Below are 14651 nucleotides of genomic sequence, written 5' to 3'. Positions count from 1 at the left end.
AAAACTGCATTTGCTGATATTTAAGATAGTTTTTTTATCTTGAGACCAAGTACTAAAAATCTATTTTAAAAAGGTTTTTGCCTATTATAACTAGAATTGGAGCATCATTTCAGATTGAGTTCCAAGGTTTGTTTTTTGATAGCATTGATTTCTAAAAAGGAAAGTAAATAAAAAATTTAAACACTAGAAATACACGAATTTCCATTTTCACTTGTGATTTAAAGGTTACTGTCTTAAGTTTGGAGAATATAATCTGTATGCCAAATGTCATAAGATATGCCATATGTCATAAGATACTATCAGTTGATCATAGCTCAGGAAAATACAAGTTTTCATGTTTTAATTGGATCATTCATGGGACACATTGTGTTTTGTATGTCCAGTGTTTTAGGCATTGCATCATAGTCATGCTAATGCATTGTAAAACTGGGATTCTCTTACCTCAGAAAATTACTTATAATTAAAAAAAGATCAAGCCATTAAATTTGCTAAAACTCCATGGTTGTTGGGTGGGGCGGGCAGAGGAGCAGCTGAAGTCTAGCTACTGTTTAGTCTTTATTAGTTTCCCTGAGATTGGGCAAATACCTGAGGTTTTCTTCTACATGTTCCAGCTGATGTGTTTGCCTCAGACTCTTCTGAGTCTTCAACCAGTGGAATCTTTCATCCTCTTAAGCAAAAGCTTGTTGGAAATGAGACAGTCTTCTAGGGCAGAGTTCCCTTTGGGGGTCCTCTCCCCTTTACCTGTCTGTGTGTTCTCCAGGACTGTCAGTTTTGTGTATTTGGTTCTGAGTGTGCAGTGCATGAGGGTTGGCATATATACTACCTTGCTACTGATAGAAGTGAACTCTGCAGCTTTTAAACTTGAATCTCAATATTAACTGCTAGTTTATTTAAACATCAAACATGCCACAAGTAAGTTTTTTTTCCTGGTCCTGAGGCTTGACCTCTGGTGCCTAGGTGCTGTCCCTTTGTGTCTTGCTCTAGGCTAGTTAGTGCTTTACCACAACTCCACTTCTGCGATTTCATTGGAGGTAAGAGTCTCAGAGTTTCCTGCTGGCCTCAAACCCCAATCCTCAGATAACAGCCTCCTGAGTCGTATCATAGGCATGAGCCACTGGTGCCTGGCTCACAAGGAAGTTTGATTAGGGAATAGTAAAACTTAAGTATTTCGTAAGTTCAGCTAAAGGGTTCTTATTTGGTATGCAGATACATGAGAGGAAGATAATACAGCAAGTTTGAAATGTCATTTACTGTTATCTACTAAGCTTTCAATATTTGGGAGGTTTGTAAGCTTAAGATAACTGTCCAGCTCTGTGAAAACGACTGTTTGAGGTATTTTGTAATTAAGAAAAAAAAAATGGGGTTACCATTTTGTTATATTTTATCTAAATAAAAGTGGCAAATAATTGCCTTGGACCAGAGAGGTTACCTTGTTTAAATTATAGCTGTTTGCCTTTTATACAGGCCTAGCCCCAATTGCATATACAGGTAGATTAGGTGGTTTGTGTACCAGAAGGAGAGCCTTGGTCTAAGAAGAATCGGAAAAAGCATATTGCCCAGCTAGTTCAACTATGGAGTCACACAAGGCCTGGTAATCTAGTGATTTTCTCTTGTGTTGGACAAGTTGTAAAAGCTGAGGAAGAGGATCAGTTCTGTATCGGAATAGCACTGCTTCGTTGGTAGGAACAGTTCATTCTAAGTGGTAGAACTTAAAAGAATTCACCCTTACTTTCTAGAAATGGTTTCTGTTCCTATTTCTAAAGCAAGTATTTACAGAAATCTGGGAGATGGCAGCATAGGCTGCATCCTATCTCCTTGGCTATAAACATAGTACTCATCTGCTTTATAGCCAACAATTTCCAATCCTCCTGGAGGCAGTAAAACCTTCTGAACCCATCTTGCCAGTAAAACTTAAGGGACTCATGAATAACCACTAAACAGGTATATGGACTTAGTCAGGTATATGGACTTAAACAGGAATAATGGACTTAGTCAAAACCATTTATACAAAAGCACTGTACTTTTTATTTCTTAACTCCATACAAAATTGGTTAAAAACATTAAATAGGTAATGAGTTTTACTTTGAAGATTGTCACTTTTTAAAAAATGTAGTTATTTTACTTTGGTCACCTGAGCCATCTGCTAGCTCTTTCTCCTTTGTTACAAGCAGGTGCTATATATAGCAACTTTCTTGCTTATATCCTGAAGGAGGGAACGGACCTCTCCTTCTAACCTCACTAATTCTTGAGCTTTATCTTCTAAATATTTTTGATTGTCTTCATATTTTCTTTCTAAATCTGTGGGAGATAAGAAGAAAAGGTTTAGTATGAAAAAAGGTTTGGTATGAACAAGTTATACTGTAATGATGTGAAAGTTTGCAAAGCTCTACTAGAACTTGGGATAAAGTAAATGAACTTTCAAAACCCTTTTAAAGAAAAACAAGTTCTGTGCATGCCTTAATTTAAAATTATTTTATAAACTTGAGCCCAGGTAGAAAGACCCACCTTTGAGCAGTTGCAGCTTGCTATTTGCTTGGGCTAAAAGTGTTTTTGCTTCATTTTGTAGCATTTCAGCCTTCCTTCTGGCATCAGCTGATTCCTCGGTTTTTTTGGCAATTAAACTTTCTACTTTTTTATACTTTTCATCAAGTTCACCATCCAGAGTCTGCAGTTGGACATTTAGACACAAAGGGGTGACAATATCAATAAATAGTTACATATAATTTAACTTTGAGGGCAGGCATTTTGGATTGAAAGCCATCACAGGTATATTCAGGCTTCATATTAAGTTATGATTTTTTAAAAAATTTCAGTGACACTTCAGAGTTACAGCATGTCGTGAGGGCTAAGCCCTCACTTTTATAGAAAAATGAGAGCATGACTAGGAAAGCAGCACAAAGTAGATTAGACATCAAAGAAAGCTATTTGGAAGAGATGGAGGACCATATGGATTGAGAATAGTTTAGGGTATGTGAAGGCTTGGACAGCAAGAAATTAGAGGGATTTAATTAGGCAAAGTATAGAAAGGATTTTTTTTTGCACTGTTCAAGTCATTAGAGAAAATAAGTCATTTATAAAACGCAAACTACTTGGGAAATTTACGCCCTCAGAACTGCAGAGATGTCAACGCACTGGAAAAGTTCAATACTACAGTATTGAACTTCAGTACTGAGTAATACCACAGTATTGAACGTTTCTCATTGTTTACTTTTTTCCCAACACAGAAGTGTAGGAAAGTCAACTTTACAGTGCCTCAAAGCTAAGCATAACTTGGCTTGTAGCTAAAAAGTTAGCCTGAGATTTTTCTGCTAAATGTAGACCTTCCGAAGAAAACCAAGTGGTGAGAGACATAAGATTTGTTTTCCCACTAGCTACTCTGTAGTGAACTTGAGATACTATATATTAAGAATTGGTAGGTAGTTATATGACATAAAGATCAAATTGAAATACAATACAGAAATACAAGTTCAGTTTGCTTAAGACTTCCACTCAGGTTAAATACGTTTATTCTGCTAAACTTAAAGGCAGAAACCAACGTTTATTGGACATTTCCTGGTGGTCCACCTCCATTCTTTTCCATCTGTATCTACAGACGCTATTTTAACATGGATTCTTTGGCATGTTTCTGGTGAGTACACATTAGGTTTTTGTTATTACTTCCACAGAAGGCAAGGAGGAAATTATTTTTTAAAAGCACTTACCTTCTTAACATCATCTGCATTTTGTTTTACAGTGTATACTACTTTTTCAATGTATTCCGCCTCTCCAGAGTTCTGAGTTGCCTTCCGCTTAAGTTCCTCCACATTCCTTTCTAGCTCACTGATGCGCTGGGAGGCGTTGAGCAACGTTTCTTCAGAAGCAACTGTTTCAGATTCAATCTAAAAGAATATTCAGTAAGCTGTTAGTATTAGGTTAAACACTTCAAGGAAACTTGAATAAGTTATGGTGCATTCATTGTGACAAATATGACATGCTAATAAGAGGAACGGTGAGGGAATATATTCTATATTATCTCTAGAATCTCACAAACCTTTTCAAATAAAAAGTGTGTCTTAGAAAAGGAGTGCTGGAAATAGGGTGGATAATTATGCCTGTAATCCTAACTACATGGGAGGGGATTTTCATGCTTCAAGGCCAGCCTGGGAAAAACTTGGACTATAACTAACATGGAAGTGAGGCTATAGGCATGGTTCAAGTAAGAGCACCTGCCTAGTAAGTACCAGGCCCTGAGTTCAATCCTCAGTATTGCCCCTTCCCCCCTGAAAAGAGATAAAGGAAGTATTACAGGGTTAGTGGAAGACTTAAAAGGGTATTTTGCCATTTTTTTTCTACACCAAAGGAAATAAATGAAAACTTGTATGAAGTACTCCACTTTGATTCTTGCTCCTTTATCTGCATTCATATATTCATTCACATTCTTTTGTTACTTCTGATGATTGAAGACTTGTAAATTTTTTGCTTAACATTGAGAAATAATCCCTGAGCAGCTTGATATGTTGAGAAAGCATTTTAGGAACATCTACAGGCAGGCTAAAGACAATTCACAAGCAGCTGTGGGAAGAGGGATTTCCACACAAACTTCCAAAATAACGTGGTGGGGGAAAAAAAAAAAGTTAACTGTCAACTCTAAATGTGGAGACTAGGAATGTTCCTTTTAAAAAGCTTGTGGAGGATTGTGAGATTACATATAACCTGAGAAAGTTACAGCTGGAAGCTGTAAATATTGAGATAGTGGGGGGAAAAAAAATCTAGGAAGGGCTGGCCTAGTGGTAGAATGTTTGCTTCCCATACATGAAACCCTGGGTTCAACTCCCCAGCACCACATAAATATAGAAAGAGCCAGAGTGGTGCTGTGGCTCAAGTGGCAGAGTGCTAGCCGTGAGCAAAAGAAGCCAGGGACAAACAGTGCTCAGGCGCTGAGTTCAAGCTCCAGGACTGGGGGGAAAAATGGAAACAGCTTAAAGCTCTACAATTTGATCTCTTTTGAAGAAGAATAAAACTTTTTGAAAAGCTAGCCAAAATAGGCCATGATACAATCTTAAGTGTGGAAGCATATGCCTGAAATCTCAGGATGAAGGAGCTAGTTAAGACAGTTCCAGGTCAGCCTATGTGATATAAATTAAAAAAAAAAAAACCCTAACTAAAATAATAACCTTCAGGATAGATAGGTACCAAATTAAACCAAATATTCACCTGTAATAGAAGTCTCCAATTTGCTTGTGGTTGTGTCATGTACGTGTGCTGCTCCTGGGGCCCAAATCAGCACCCGGCTCCCTTACCTTTTTCTTCTGGCTCTTTTGAGTCTCAGACTTTCTGCCTGGGCTGGCTTCTAATCTGGATCCGCAGGATTACGGGCGTGAGTAATCATAGCCTGCCCCTCATTTGCTTTACAAAACAGTAATGTTTTTTATATGCACTGGAATAAAGGTTCTCTAACATGCTAATAAGCACCACTAAGAAATTTGGACAACTATAGAATACACAGTAGTGGAAAAACAATTTCTGAATAGAAGGGGCATTGTGTAGTCCTAAAACTTGAGGAGCAATTTGCTGAGGAACTGGTGGCATTCATTTCACCGAGAGCAACAATAGGGGAAGATAGATTTTCTGTCAACTGATGAGAATGCTGAAAAGTCATCTCACAGATCCTGAGTGGAAGGGGAGGCCTGAGAAGGCTGGAGAACATCCCATCCAGTTTTAGCATCTATGTGAGGGAACAGCTCAGATTTATAAGTGAATTATTTTAGCTACTGAAGAATACTTGTTCATGCTTGCTTTTTGAAGAAAAAGAACACACAAGTCTTTCCTCCCACAACATAAGCCAACTTGTTGGCCTCACCGAGGTTAGCAGGGTCTGGGTTCCCTGGATATCCTCGTCGGCTTGTTTAATTGCCTTCTCTGCTGCCACCTGGGCCTTCTCTGCCTCTTCCAGAGCTTCCTTCACCATGTCCGCAGTGACTTTAACATCCGTGGCACTTTTGCTGAATAGAGTGAAATGTTAACAGAAAGAAGTATTTTCTCTCAGAAAGTTACCATTCTTTTAAAAGACAGCCTTCCTGCTAGGATCATGTTAGACATCCCTTCCTCCATTCTAGCTCCACCAGGGGCCCCGAATGCCATTGCATCCTCGGATACCTGGCTCTTTTAGCTTCTTCTAACAGCGTCTCCGCTCTAGCAATGTCAGCAGCGCTCTGCTGTAGAATAACCTCTACTTGAGAAAGGCTTTCCACTCGTTCACGGATGTCTTCTGTCAAGCTCTGTAACTGCTCTGGGGTACTAGGCATTTCCATTTTCAATACTTCATTAGCAACTGCTTCAATGCTATCCAGATCAGCACCATCCTCTGAAAACAAAGGTGGAAAATCATAGATGGCTCACTCCCTCAACCGTATTGGTCATGTACTGTGAATAGCATATCACGACTACCCATGGCACATGCTTCCCATTGAAGAGTATAACCTAACTGGGTGAGGAGATGAGAGCTACATGTGTGAAAGTAACTGCAGATCCCAGAGCTGGACCTCAGAGGATGAGGTGCTGAACATGTCTGGAAGGAAAACAATTTCAACAGTTTCAGATCTGAAGACAGAATGGGTGGAACATGTCTCAAAGTCTGGCAAAGTAAGTGGTTTCTGAGTATATGAAATGACACAAGCTGCTATTTAAAGTTGGGACTTGAAGGCAGACTTTTGGGGTTGAAAGAAAACTTGCAAGTGCAGCTATTGCTGATATCCCCTTTCTAGACTGAGAAAATTATAGAAAATGAGAAATCTAAGGAAGATCAGGATGTATATCACCAGTGAAGCCAAAGAGTTTCAAATGTTAAGTGTAAAAAGTGGTTAAAAGAACATGACAGTGTCATTCATTTCTAAGTTGTATTTCCCTTTTTAGATTGTCAGCATAAAATAGGGACATACGCAGTTTAAAGGAAAATATGTTGGAATGACAGCTTCCACAGGACATTCCCAAAGACAGCCTTGGCAAATACTGATAATAGCCATTCTCCCTTCTCACCTAAAGTAAAAATCAATAAAATGATCAATGTGGCATTAGCCTCATTAGTCTGCCAATTATTGTGATCAAACTCCATTTTTCTAGTTACATTTATGCATGGGCATGTTGCCTTAAGGATTCTTGGAGATTTACCTCCCCTTTTACAAAAATCATCTCATTAAATACTTTGTTTTTATGGGAAGTCTGAAGCCTTGGCATCCACTTTGTAACCATGAAGGGCTATTTTAAGAAAAAAAAAAAATGGGGCTGGGGATATGGCCTAGTGGCAAGAGTGCCTGCCTCATATACATGAGGCCCTGGGTTCGATTCCCCAGCACCACATATACAGAAAACGGCCAGAAGTGGCGCTGTGGCTCAAGCGGCAGAGTGCTAGCCTTGAGCAAAAGAAGCCAGGGACAGTGCTCAGGCCCTGAGTCCAAGCCCCAGGACTGGCCAAAAAACAAAACAAAACAAAAAGAAAAAAAAAATGCCTGCTTAAAATGGCAGAGCAGAAAGAATAGTACATAAAGCTTCTGACCCACGCAGCCATCACACTCTTGAAGTTCTTACATGAGATAAAAATGGCCCTTTTTGATGGATGCAGTTGGGTTTTCTGTAACCTGCAGCCTACACCATCCTTACTGACACTGTGGCCAGCAACACTTGGCATTCAAGACATTTTTGTTCACTCAACAAAACCCTGAAGGTGTAGAGCTATAGATAAGTATACAATCGGTAAATAATGTAATTGTGAACTTTGGGAACAATACCCGAATAACAAACTACTTTTGTAAGTTTTTAGTGATACTAAATGTAATTTATGGCTTAAGTTCTAAATTCAGTGCTCCAAAGAAAATGTTCCTGATTTCCGGATTTGTTTGATTTGGGAATTGCATCAGGAGAGACTGTACTTGCAAAACACCGGAGAAGGTTATTTACCTATTTACCTTATATTACCGGAGAAGGCATACACAGAAGGTTCTTAAGAAATGGGGACATTTTTTTTTTTCAGCCAATAGTCATTATTTATTACAAGTGATCAATTATTAGCCAAGAAATACATTTCACGGTCTTTCTGTTCACCTAATGGCAATATATCCTCCCTTACTTTCTAAAACATGTGGCTAGGTCCCAGTTTCTCTAATTTCCTCTTCATTTTTGCAGTCATGATGTTGTATATATCGAATATAATATGGCTAGGGGTGGAAGAGCCTCAGTAATTCTAGTCCAGGCTCAAGTCCTTTTGCTTGTTTAAAACTGCTTTCTCCTTGTCCTTCCCTTCTGCTTTGCCAAAATGGGGACATTTCTTAACATGGGTGTTTTTCTTTCTTAAAAGTGTTACATAAAGTAGTATTTCTAGTAGTATTCTGTCAGAAATGGATTTTATCTAAAATACAGTAACTTTCTAAAAGTAAGAGTAAAAATGAAAAATTCCTTACCAGTCAGAAAGTCTCTGATTTGCTTGATCAGATTTCTCAGGTCTTTATTGCTCTTGTCTATTTTTTCTTTGGTGGTGTTTGTTTTTAACAGAACATCCTGAGCATTCTGTTTTGCTTCATCTGCTCTCAGTTTTGCTTCAGAGACCTAAATATGAAGAATAATCACCCATGAAACAATTTCACTTTTTAAAAACAAGACCAGAATGTTAATAGTAGTCTGAAATATAATGTAAAACCAAGCATTTGAAAATGTCTTTTGGAAACAAATTCCTCCCATTTAGCCAAGTATTGTGTTCTTCATGTAGGCTGGAAATACTTAGCCGTCACAAATTACCATACAGTATTCTTAGGGTTAGCATTTACAGTATATTCAAGGTGTTTTTAACTCCTCAGCACACTTGGTAGTTTTTATTTCTGGATAATGTTTTAGGAGGACAAATGCCCAACATTTAAACAAATTTATTTTTGTCAGGTGTGGGATTTGAACTCAGGGCCTGGGTGTTGTCCCTGAGCTCTTTTGCTCAAGGCTAATGCTCTACCACTTTGAGCCACAGCTGCACTTCTGGTTTTGTGGTGGTTAATTGGAGATAAAAGTCATGGGGACTTTTCTGCCCAGGCTGGTGTTGAACTGTGATACTCAGATCTCAGCTTCCTGAGTAGCTAGGATTACAGGCATAAGCTATTGGCATGTGGCTTGAAAAATCTTTTAAAAAGTTCGGATGCACAGCTTTTCTGACACAGCTTAATTTATTTATCACCCTAAAAATAACATGATTATCTTAGATTACTGCCAAATAATCTTATAGGCTAAGGTTTGATCTGTTCGGTCCTGAAGCTATTTGGTGAGAAGGAATTCCCAACCTATGAATAAAACCTCTTCATCTCTTAACGACTGACCACACAAAGACATGAACTTTCATACTTGACATGGAAATGCTGTTAGCATTTGGAATTGATCTCTTCCTTTCCGATCCTCTCCAGGCAGTCTTCAAATGAACATGAACAAACATGACAAAAAGTAAGGCCATGTCCTAAGTTACCATCTTGGAAAGCTGTTCCACTTCAGCCAGGGCGCTGAGGACATCTTGGTCAAAGTCCATGGCTTTCTGCCAGGCATTGTGGGCCACAGTCACCAGACCACCACAGCCGGGGCCCCCACATTTCTTCTGTCCTTCGTCTGTTCTGCAGTTTGGTCCTCCACACTCAGATTGGGAACAGTCTGCCCCTGGAGGCGTTCCACAGGTCTGCAAGGAGCCAAGGATCAGGCACAGGGTTAGAGGGAGTCTGCTGCAGAACAGCTGTTCAGGGCCTGGGTGGCCCCAGAGAACATGCAGGTGGTCCTTGGCAGAGTTTCTCAAAAACATCATGTTCATAAAGGCAGCAGTGGCACTCACTAGATGCTATGTTGAAATGAACTATACAACTTGGGGATGGGGATGGGAGGGAAACACTGGGAGAGTATGAGGAAAGGGGTGGCATTGTCCAAAGAGAAATGCACTCATTACCTGACTTACATAACTAACTCCTCTGAATATAACCTTTAGAATAACAATAAGAATTTAGAAATATAAAAAAATTAAAAACAAAACCCTATAGTGTTCTAGAGACAGGGAGAAGAGCAAGGATCTCAGGGAATGGCCAACCTGTTCATCAGCAATGGGAGTCTCACACCTGCTCAAAGGCACTAGAATATCACATGGGTTCTTCCCAGGGTGTCAACATTATCTACTTTGTCAAGTAGGGTTCAACCAATGTGACAGCCAAAGAATGATTCTTTTTTTTCCCCCCTAACCAGTGGGATTAAAAAAAAAACAACACAAAAAAACAAAAGGTATGGTGGGACTTCTTTTGGGCCTAACACTATGTTAACTGCTTTGATAAATAAGATGACATAGGAAGCCTATTGTCTGGCCCTTAGTAGCTTTCGCACTTAGATAGGAAGACAGTCACTCCAATAAGTAGCTGGATGTGGCAGGCAGGAAATGGGAGGAGAGATAGCTGGGGATTTCAGTACTGGTGGACAGGGAAGGGTTTGCTGGCTGCTGGGATTTGAGCAGGGGAAATGAGCAACAAGACAGATGTACATGGAAAACAACAGTATGAAGAAAAGGTGGACACAGCTTTTCCAAATTGCTCTTTACCACCACTACCCCGTCCAACCAGCTCCCCCCCTTTTTTTCAGTGTCAATCGTCATTCTATTTGTGTACACTAATGAAGAATTTTTAAAAAGATAGATTTACATTTATGTGCAAAAGCATTCATAACTTTACTTGAATAAAAATAATAAAAATCTGCCATCAAATTATAAGCCTATATTGAATAGGTTTTCCAGGAAGAAGACATTTTAGGATTTGTTTGGATAATGATATCAGGGTAGAGAAGATTAAGTTTTACCTCTACACTGCTAGAGATATTTGGCTAGTCTGAGAATCACACTGACATGAGACAGATCAAACTATGTGACGCCTCTGTACATCATCTTGACAATAAAATTGAATTTAAAAAAGAAATCAAGAACAACAAATCATCAAAATAACAATAAATGCTGGTGAGGATGCAGGGAGAAAGGAAACCTTTATTCACTATTGGCAGGGTTGCAGCTCCCCTTTCTTATCTACCAGAATCTTCTCCAAAGATCACTGAGTAGTTATGGCATATAAATACAAACTGAAAAAGAACAAATGTGCAACATGATAGGAAAGACAGGAAACAAATTGTATTTAGAGATGTCCTTTCATAGAAAATGAAATAAATAAAAGAATTTACTGCAATGAAATACTAGAATACTTCCTAAAGAGTAAATGACTTTTTAAGAAACAAAAGCTACAGCAGACACTGTCAACTCCACTGAAAAGCGTGAGAAAAATTTCTCAGCCAAAGATTGATTATTAATTCAATTCAGGGATATTTAGGTGCTTATGTTTTGAATTTTAAAAAAAAGAAACAAAAACTACAGCAGACACTGTCAACTCCACTGATAATTTTAAGGTAACTCTAATCCCTTATCTCAAATAATCTTTTACATACTTGATTTACTTGTACATAAAGAGCTTTGGAAAATGGTTATTCTGTATCATGTAGAAGCACATGAGTCCCCATCAGGAAAAGAACCTAAAACTCCAGGGCTGCTTTCTAAAAGCACTGTGTCAGCACACTAGATCTGTTTTGCTTTGAGGAACAGGAGCAGACATGAGAAAACCAGCATGGTTCTAGCTGTATGTCACAAAAGTACCAGAGGGGACGAAAACCATTCAAAAGGCAACACTTAGAAACCACTTGGTGTAAACCAACTGTACAACTCTTGGGGAGAGAGGGGAAGAGGGGGAAATGAGGTAACAAGAACAAGAAATGTACTCACTGCCTTTCATACGAATCTGTAACCTCTCCATATCACACTTTGACAATAAAGAAAAAAAAGAAAAAGACTAAACCTCAGAGTTCTCACACGATAAATGATGAAGCCAAAAGAACTGGGGAAGCTAGTGACTGGCAGGTAGCTGCAGAGTAATCTGCCCACCTACCACCCACTCCCGAGCTGCATATGGTGACAATGCAGAAATCAGGTAGCACGCTTAGCTGCTTCACACTGCAGAGAGACTTTGTGACAACTGAAGAGAAAGAGAACTGCCACTTCATGCCTGTGAATAACAACTTTATCATGTTAGGAGCAATTTATACACTGCTCTAGGCTTTCGTTTTTCTTGTTCATTTAACAAACAGTGACAAGACATCTATGTACTCCTTGTCTCCACTAGATATTGGAAAGCTTCCCAAGATAATATCAGTCCTCACAGTCATCAATAATATCAGTCACAATACAATGCAAATACATATTTCTATTTCAGAGAAAGTGAGCAGGAAAGATGGTGGCTAAGACAAAAGTGGTAATAGTCTCAACTCTTGTCTCTAATACACACTCCTCCCTCTCACTGTGCCTGTCTCTAGGCTGAGAAAATGCAAGCCTTAGTCTATGAAGCAAAACAAAACAACAAAAACACAAGAAACAACCCCCTGAATTCTCCTTGGTGTCCTTCCAGGAAAAGCAGAGTAAGGAAATAGGAGTTTCTTTTGGTCTATTTCCTGATTTTCATTAAACTCACTACTCAATTTCATTTGGCTCCAGAGTCACTTTGTAAAAGCTTCTAAGAAATGAATATATTTTCTCCAACAGGGATGAGAACAAGAACAAAGAAACACTTCATTCAGCTAGCATACATGGAAAACAAATTTTTCTGCTTTATGATTTTTTTTTGAAAAATCATCTGGGATAATTCAGAATTCACAGAAATGGATTTTTTACTTCTAATAAAACTGTGTCCACATTATAAAAAGAATCCAGTATTATTAAAAACTCAGTCAATACAATAATATGAGAAAGTACTCAAGATTCTTGAGCTCCATCATGGAGAAATAGCAGGAGGACAGGGAATGCTGGGGGAAGGCATGTTGTTGTTTCTTGATTTTTTTTTTTTTTGCCAGTCCTGGGGCTTGAACTTGGGGCCTGAGCACTGTCCCTGGCTTCTTTTTGCTCAAGGCTAGCACTCTGCCACTTGAGCCACAGCGCCACTTCTGGCCTTTTCTATATATGTGGTGCTGAGGGATCGAACCCAGGGCTTCATGTATAGGAGGCAAGCACTCTTGCCACTAGGCCATATTCCCAGCCCATTTTTTTTTTCTTTTTTTTGCCAGCATTAAGGCTTGAACACAGGGCCTCATTATTTCTCACTTGGCCTTTTTTACTCAAGACTGGTACTCTTACTATTTGAGCTACACATCCAGTCTCAGCTTTTGCTGAGGAGATAAGAGACTCAGACTTTTCTGTCCAGGCTAGCATTAAATCAATCCTCAGATCTCAGACACCTGAGTAACTAGGGTGACAGGCGTGAGCCACAGCATCCAGGCCCATGCTGTTTTTCATCCGTTTTGGTTGTCGTCTTGGTTGTCTAGGGCCCACACTGTGGCCCAGTCACCGGAGCCATTACTAAGTCATCCTGCAGGTTCATTTGCAAACCACCATGTTACAGACAACCAGGATTTTTTTTTTCTGCTAAAAAACATTAGGGGAGGAACACAAAGGTACAATGCCTATGTGCTTCTAATCATATAAAACAATATTTATCGAAATGAACTCCAAGAAACGAAAACAAGAGGTTTTGTTCTTTGTAAAAACAATAACAAACACACACATGTGAATCCCAAATCTTACCATTTCAGCAATGGATGAAAAATCTAGGCTTTCCAGTTTGCCTGACAGTTCATCAAGAAGGCTGGTCTGTTCTTCTTGCTTTTCCTTGAACTGGGACTCCCGCTTCATCAGCAAATCTTCCACTCTGTCTCGCATGGCAGCTGACTGGTTCACAGTGCTGTTGGGATCTGTGGTGGAGGCATTCACCCTCTCTTCAGCCTCAAGAGACATCTGGAAGTACTTGGTAATGCTGTCCAAAGCACCTGAGGCAGGAATGAAATTGCCCACAGTTAATCTCCCTGTTTGCCATTTGCTCAAGTCATGTCCATAATTTGATCAGTCTTCTGTCCCTGAATTTACTAGCATGTTTTAGAATTCAAGGAAAAAGCTTCTTGATGAAATAGAGCTTTCCTCTAGTGACCAGTGAATATATTCTGTTCTATTAGCACCTAGGAGGCCAAACATCTGCATAAAAATGAGGCATGAAGTCAATTGTGCAGACGCTGTTTCTACACATAGGCAAACATCGAGTTTTTACAGATAGCAGCTGCCAGGCAGCCTGTAGTGATGTCTAGATGACATTTTTTTCCCTTTCCTCACTTAGCTCTATCAACTAGCAACAAATGACTAGTATTCTCCACATTAAAACTAGCATGACATGTTTTGGCTTTAGGGACTTGGAACAGAGAAAGAACAAAGAAGTCAGCCATGCATAAAACAGGACAACCTAGCATGCTCTAATATGTTTCTACTTTCTTTTGCTTTGATGGGGAGGGTTCTATGTGGTCTTTGAATTTATGACCAATCTGGAAATATTTGCTGATTGGCTTCCAAGTCTTCTTATTTCTGGAAAGTCAAAGATTTGCAGAATTGCAATTTGATATTTTAATTATTCAAAAGAGCCTTTCCAAGAAAGGCCAGAGAGCTGAATCATGAGCTGGAAAAATTAGAACATGAATCCTATTCTTGTCTGACTAGAATGCCATTCACCCTGTAGGGCTGTTGCTATGTTTCTCGGTTGTACTGTGTTGCA

At 39.2% G+C, this 14651-nt stretch overlaps 1 protein-coding gene across 4 annotated transcripts in view; it reads right to left on the bottom strand.

Moving 5' to 3' along the window:
- Positions 1 to 2001: 2001 nt before the first annotated feature.
- The window catches only part of Lamb1 (laminin subunit beta 1), a 74570-nt gene continuing 61920 nt past the window's right edge, over positions 2002 to 14651 (bottom strand). For all 4 annotated transcript variants that reach the window (XM_048339792.1, XM_048339794.1, XM_048339791.1 and 1 more), the window contains exons 27-34: positions 13640 to 13881; positions 9473 to 9676; positions 8433 to 8577; positions 6136 to 6343; positions 5840 to 5981; positions 3702 to 3878; positions 2506 to 2665; positions 2002 to 2298 (exon numbers count right to left, since the gene is read on the bottom strand). In XM_048339792.1, coding sequence (XP_048195749.1) covers positions 2162 to 2298; positions 2506 to 2665; positions 3702 to 3878; positions 5840 to 5981; positions 6136 to 6343; positions 8433 to 8577; positions 9473 to 9676; positions 13640 to 13881 — 1415 coding nt within the window. In that variant the 3' untranslated portion in view covers positions 2002 to 2161. The remainder of the gene's footprint in view (positions 2299 to 2505; positions 2666 to 3701; positions 3879 to 5839; positions 5982 to 6135; positions 6344 to 8432; positions 8578 to 9472; positions 9677 to 13639; positions 13882 to 14651) is intronic.

Source organism: Perognathus longimembris, chromosome 2 (genome assembly GCF_023159225.1).
Source record: "Perognathus longimembris pacificus isolate PPM17 chromosome 2, ASM2315922v1, whole genome shotgun sequence".
Classification (NCBI taxonomy): Eukaryota; Metazoa; Chordata; class Mammalia; order Rodentia; family Heteromyidae; genus Perognathus; species Perognathus longimembris.
Note: the sequence above shows the minus strand (reverse complement) of the source record. Positions and strands in the feature narration are given on the sequence as shown.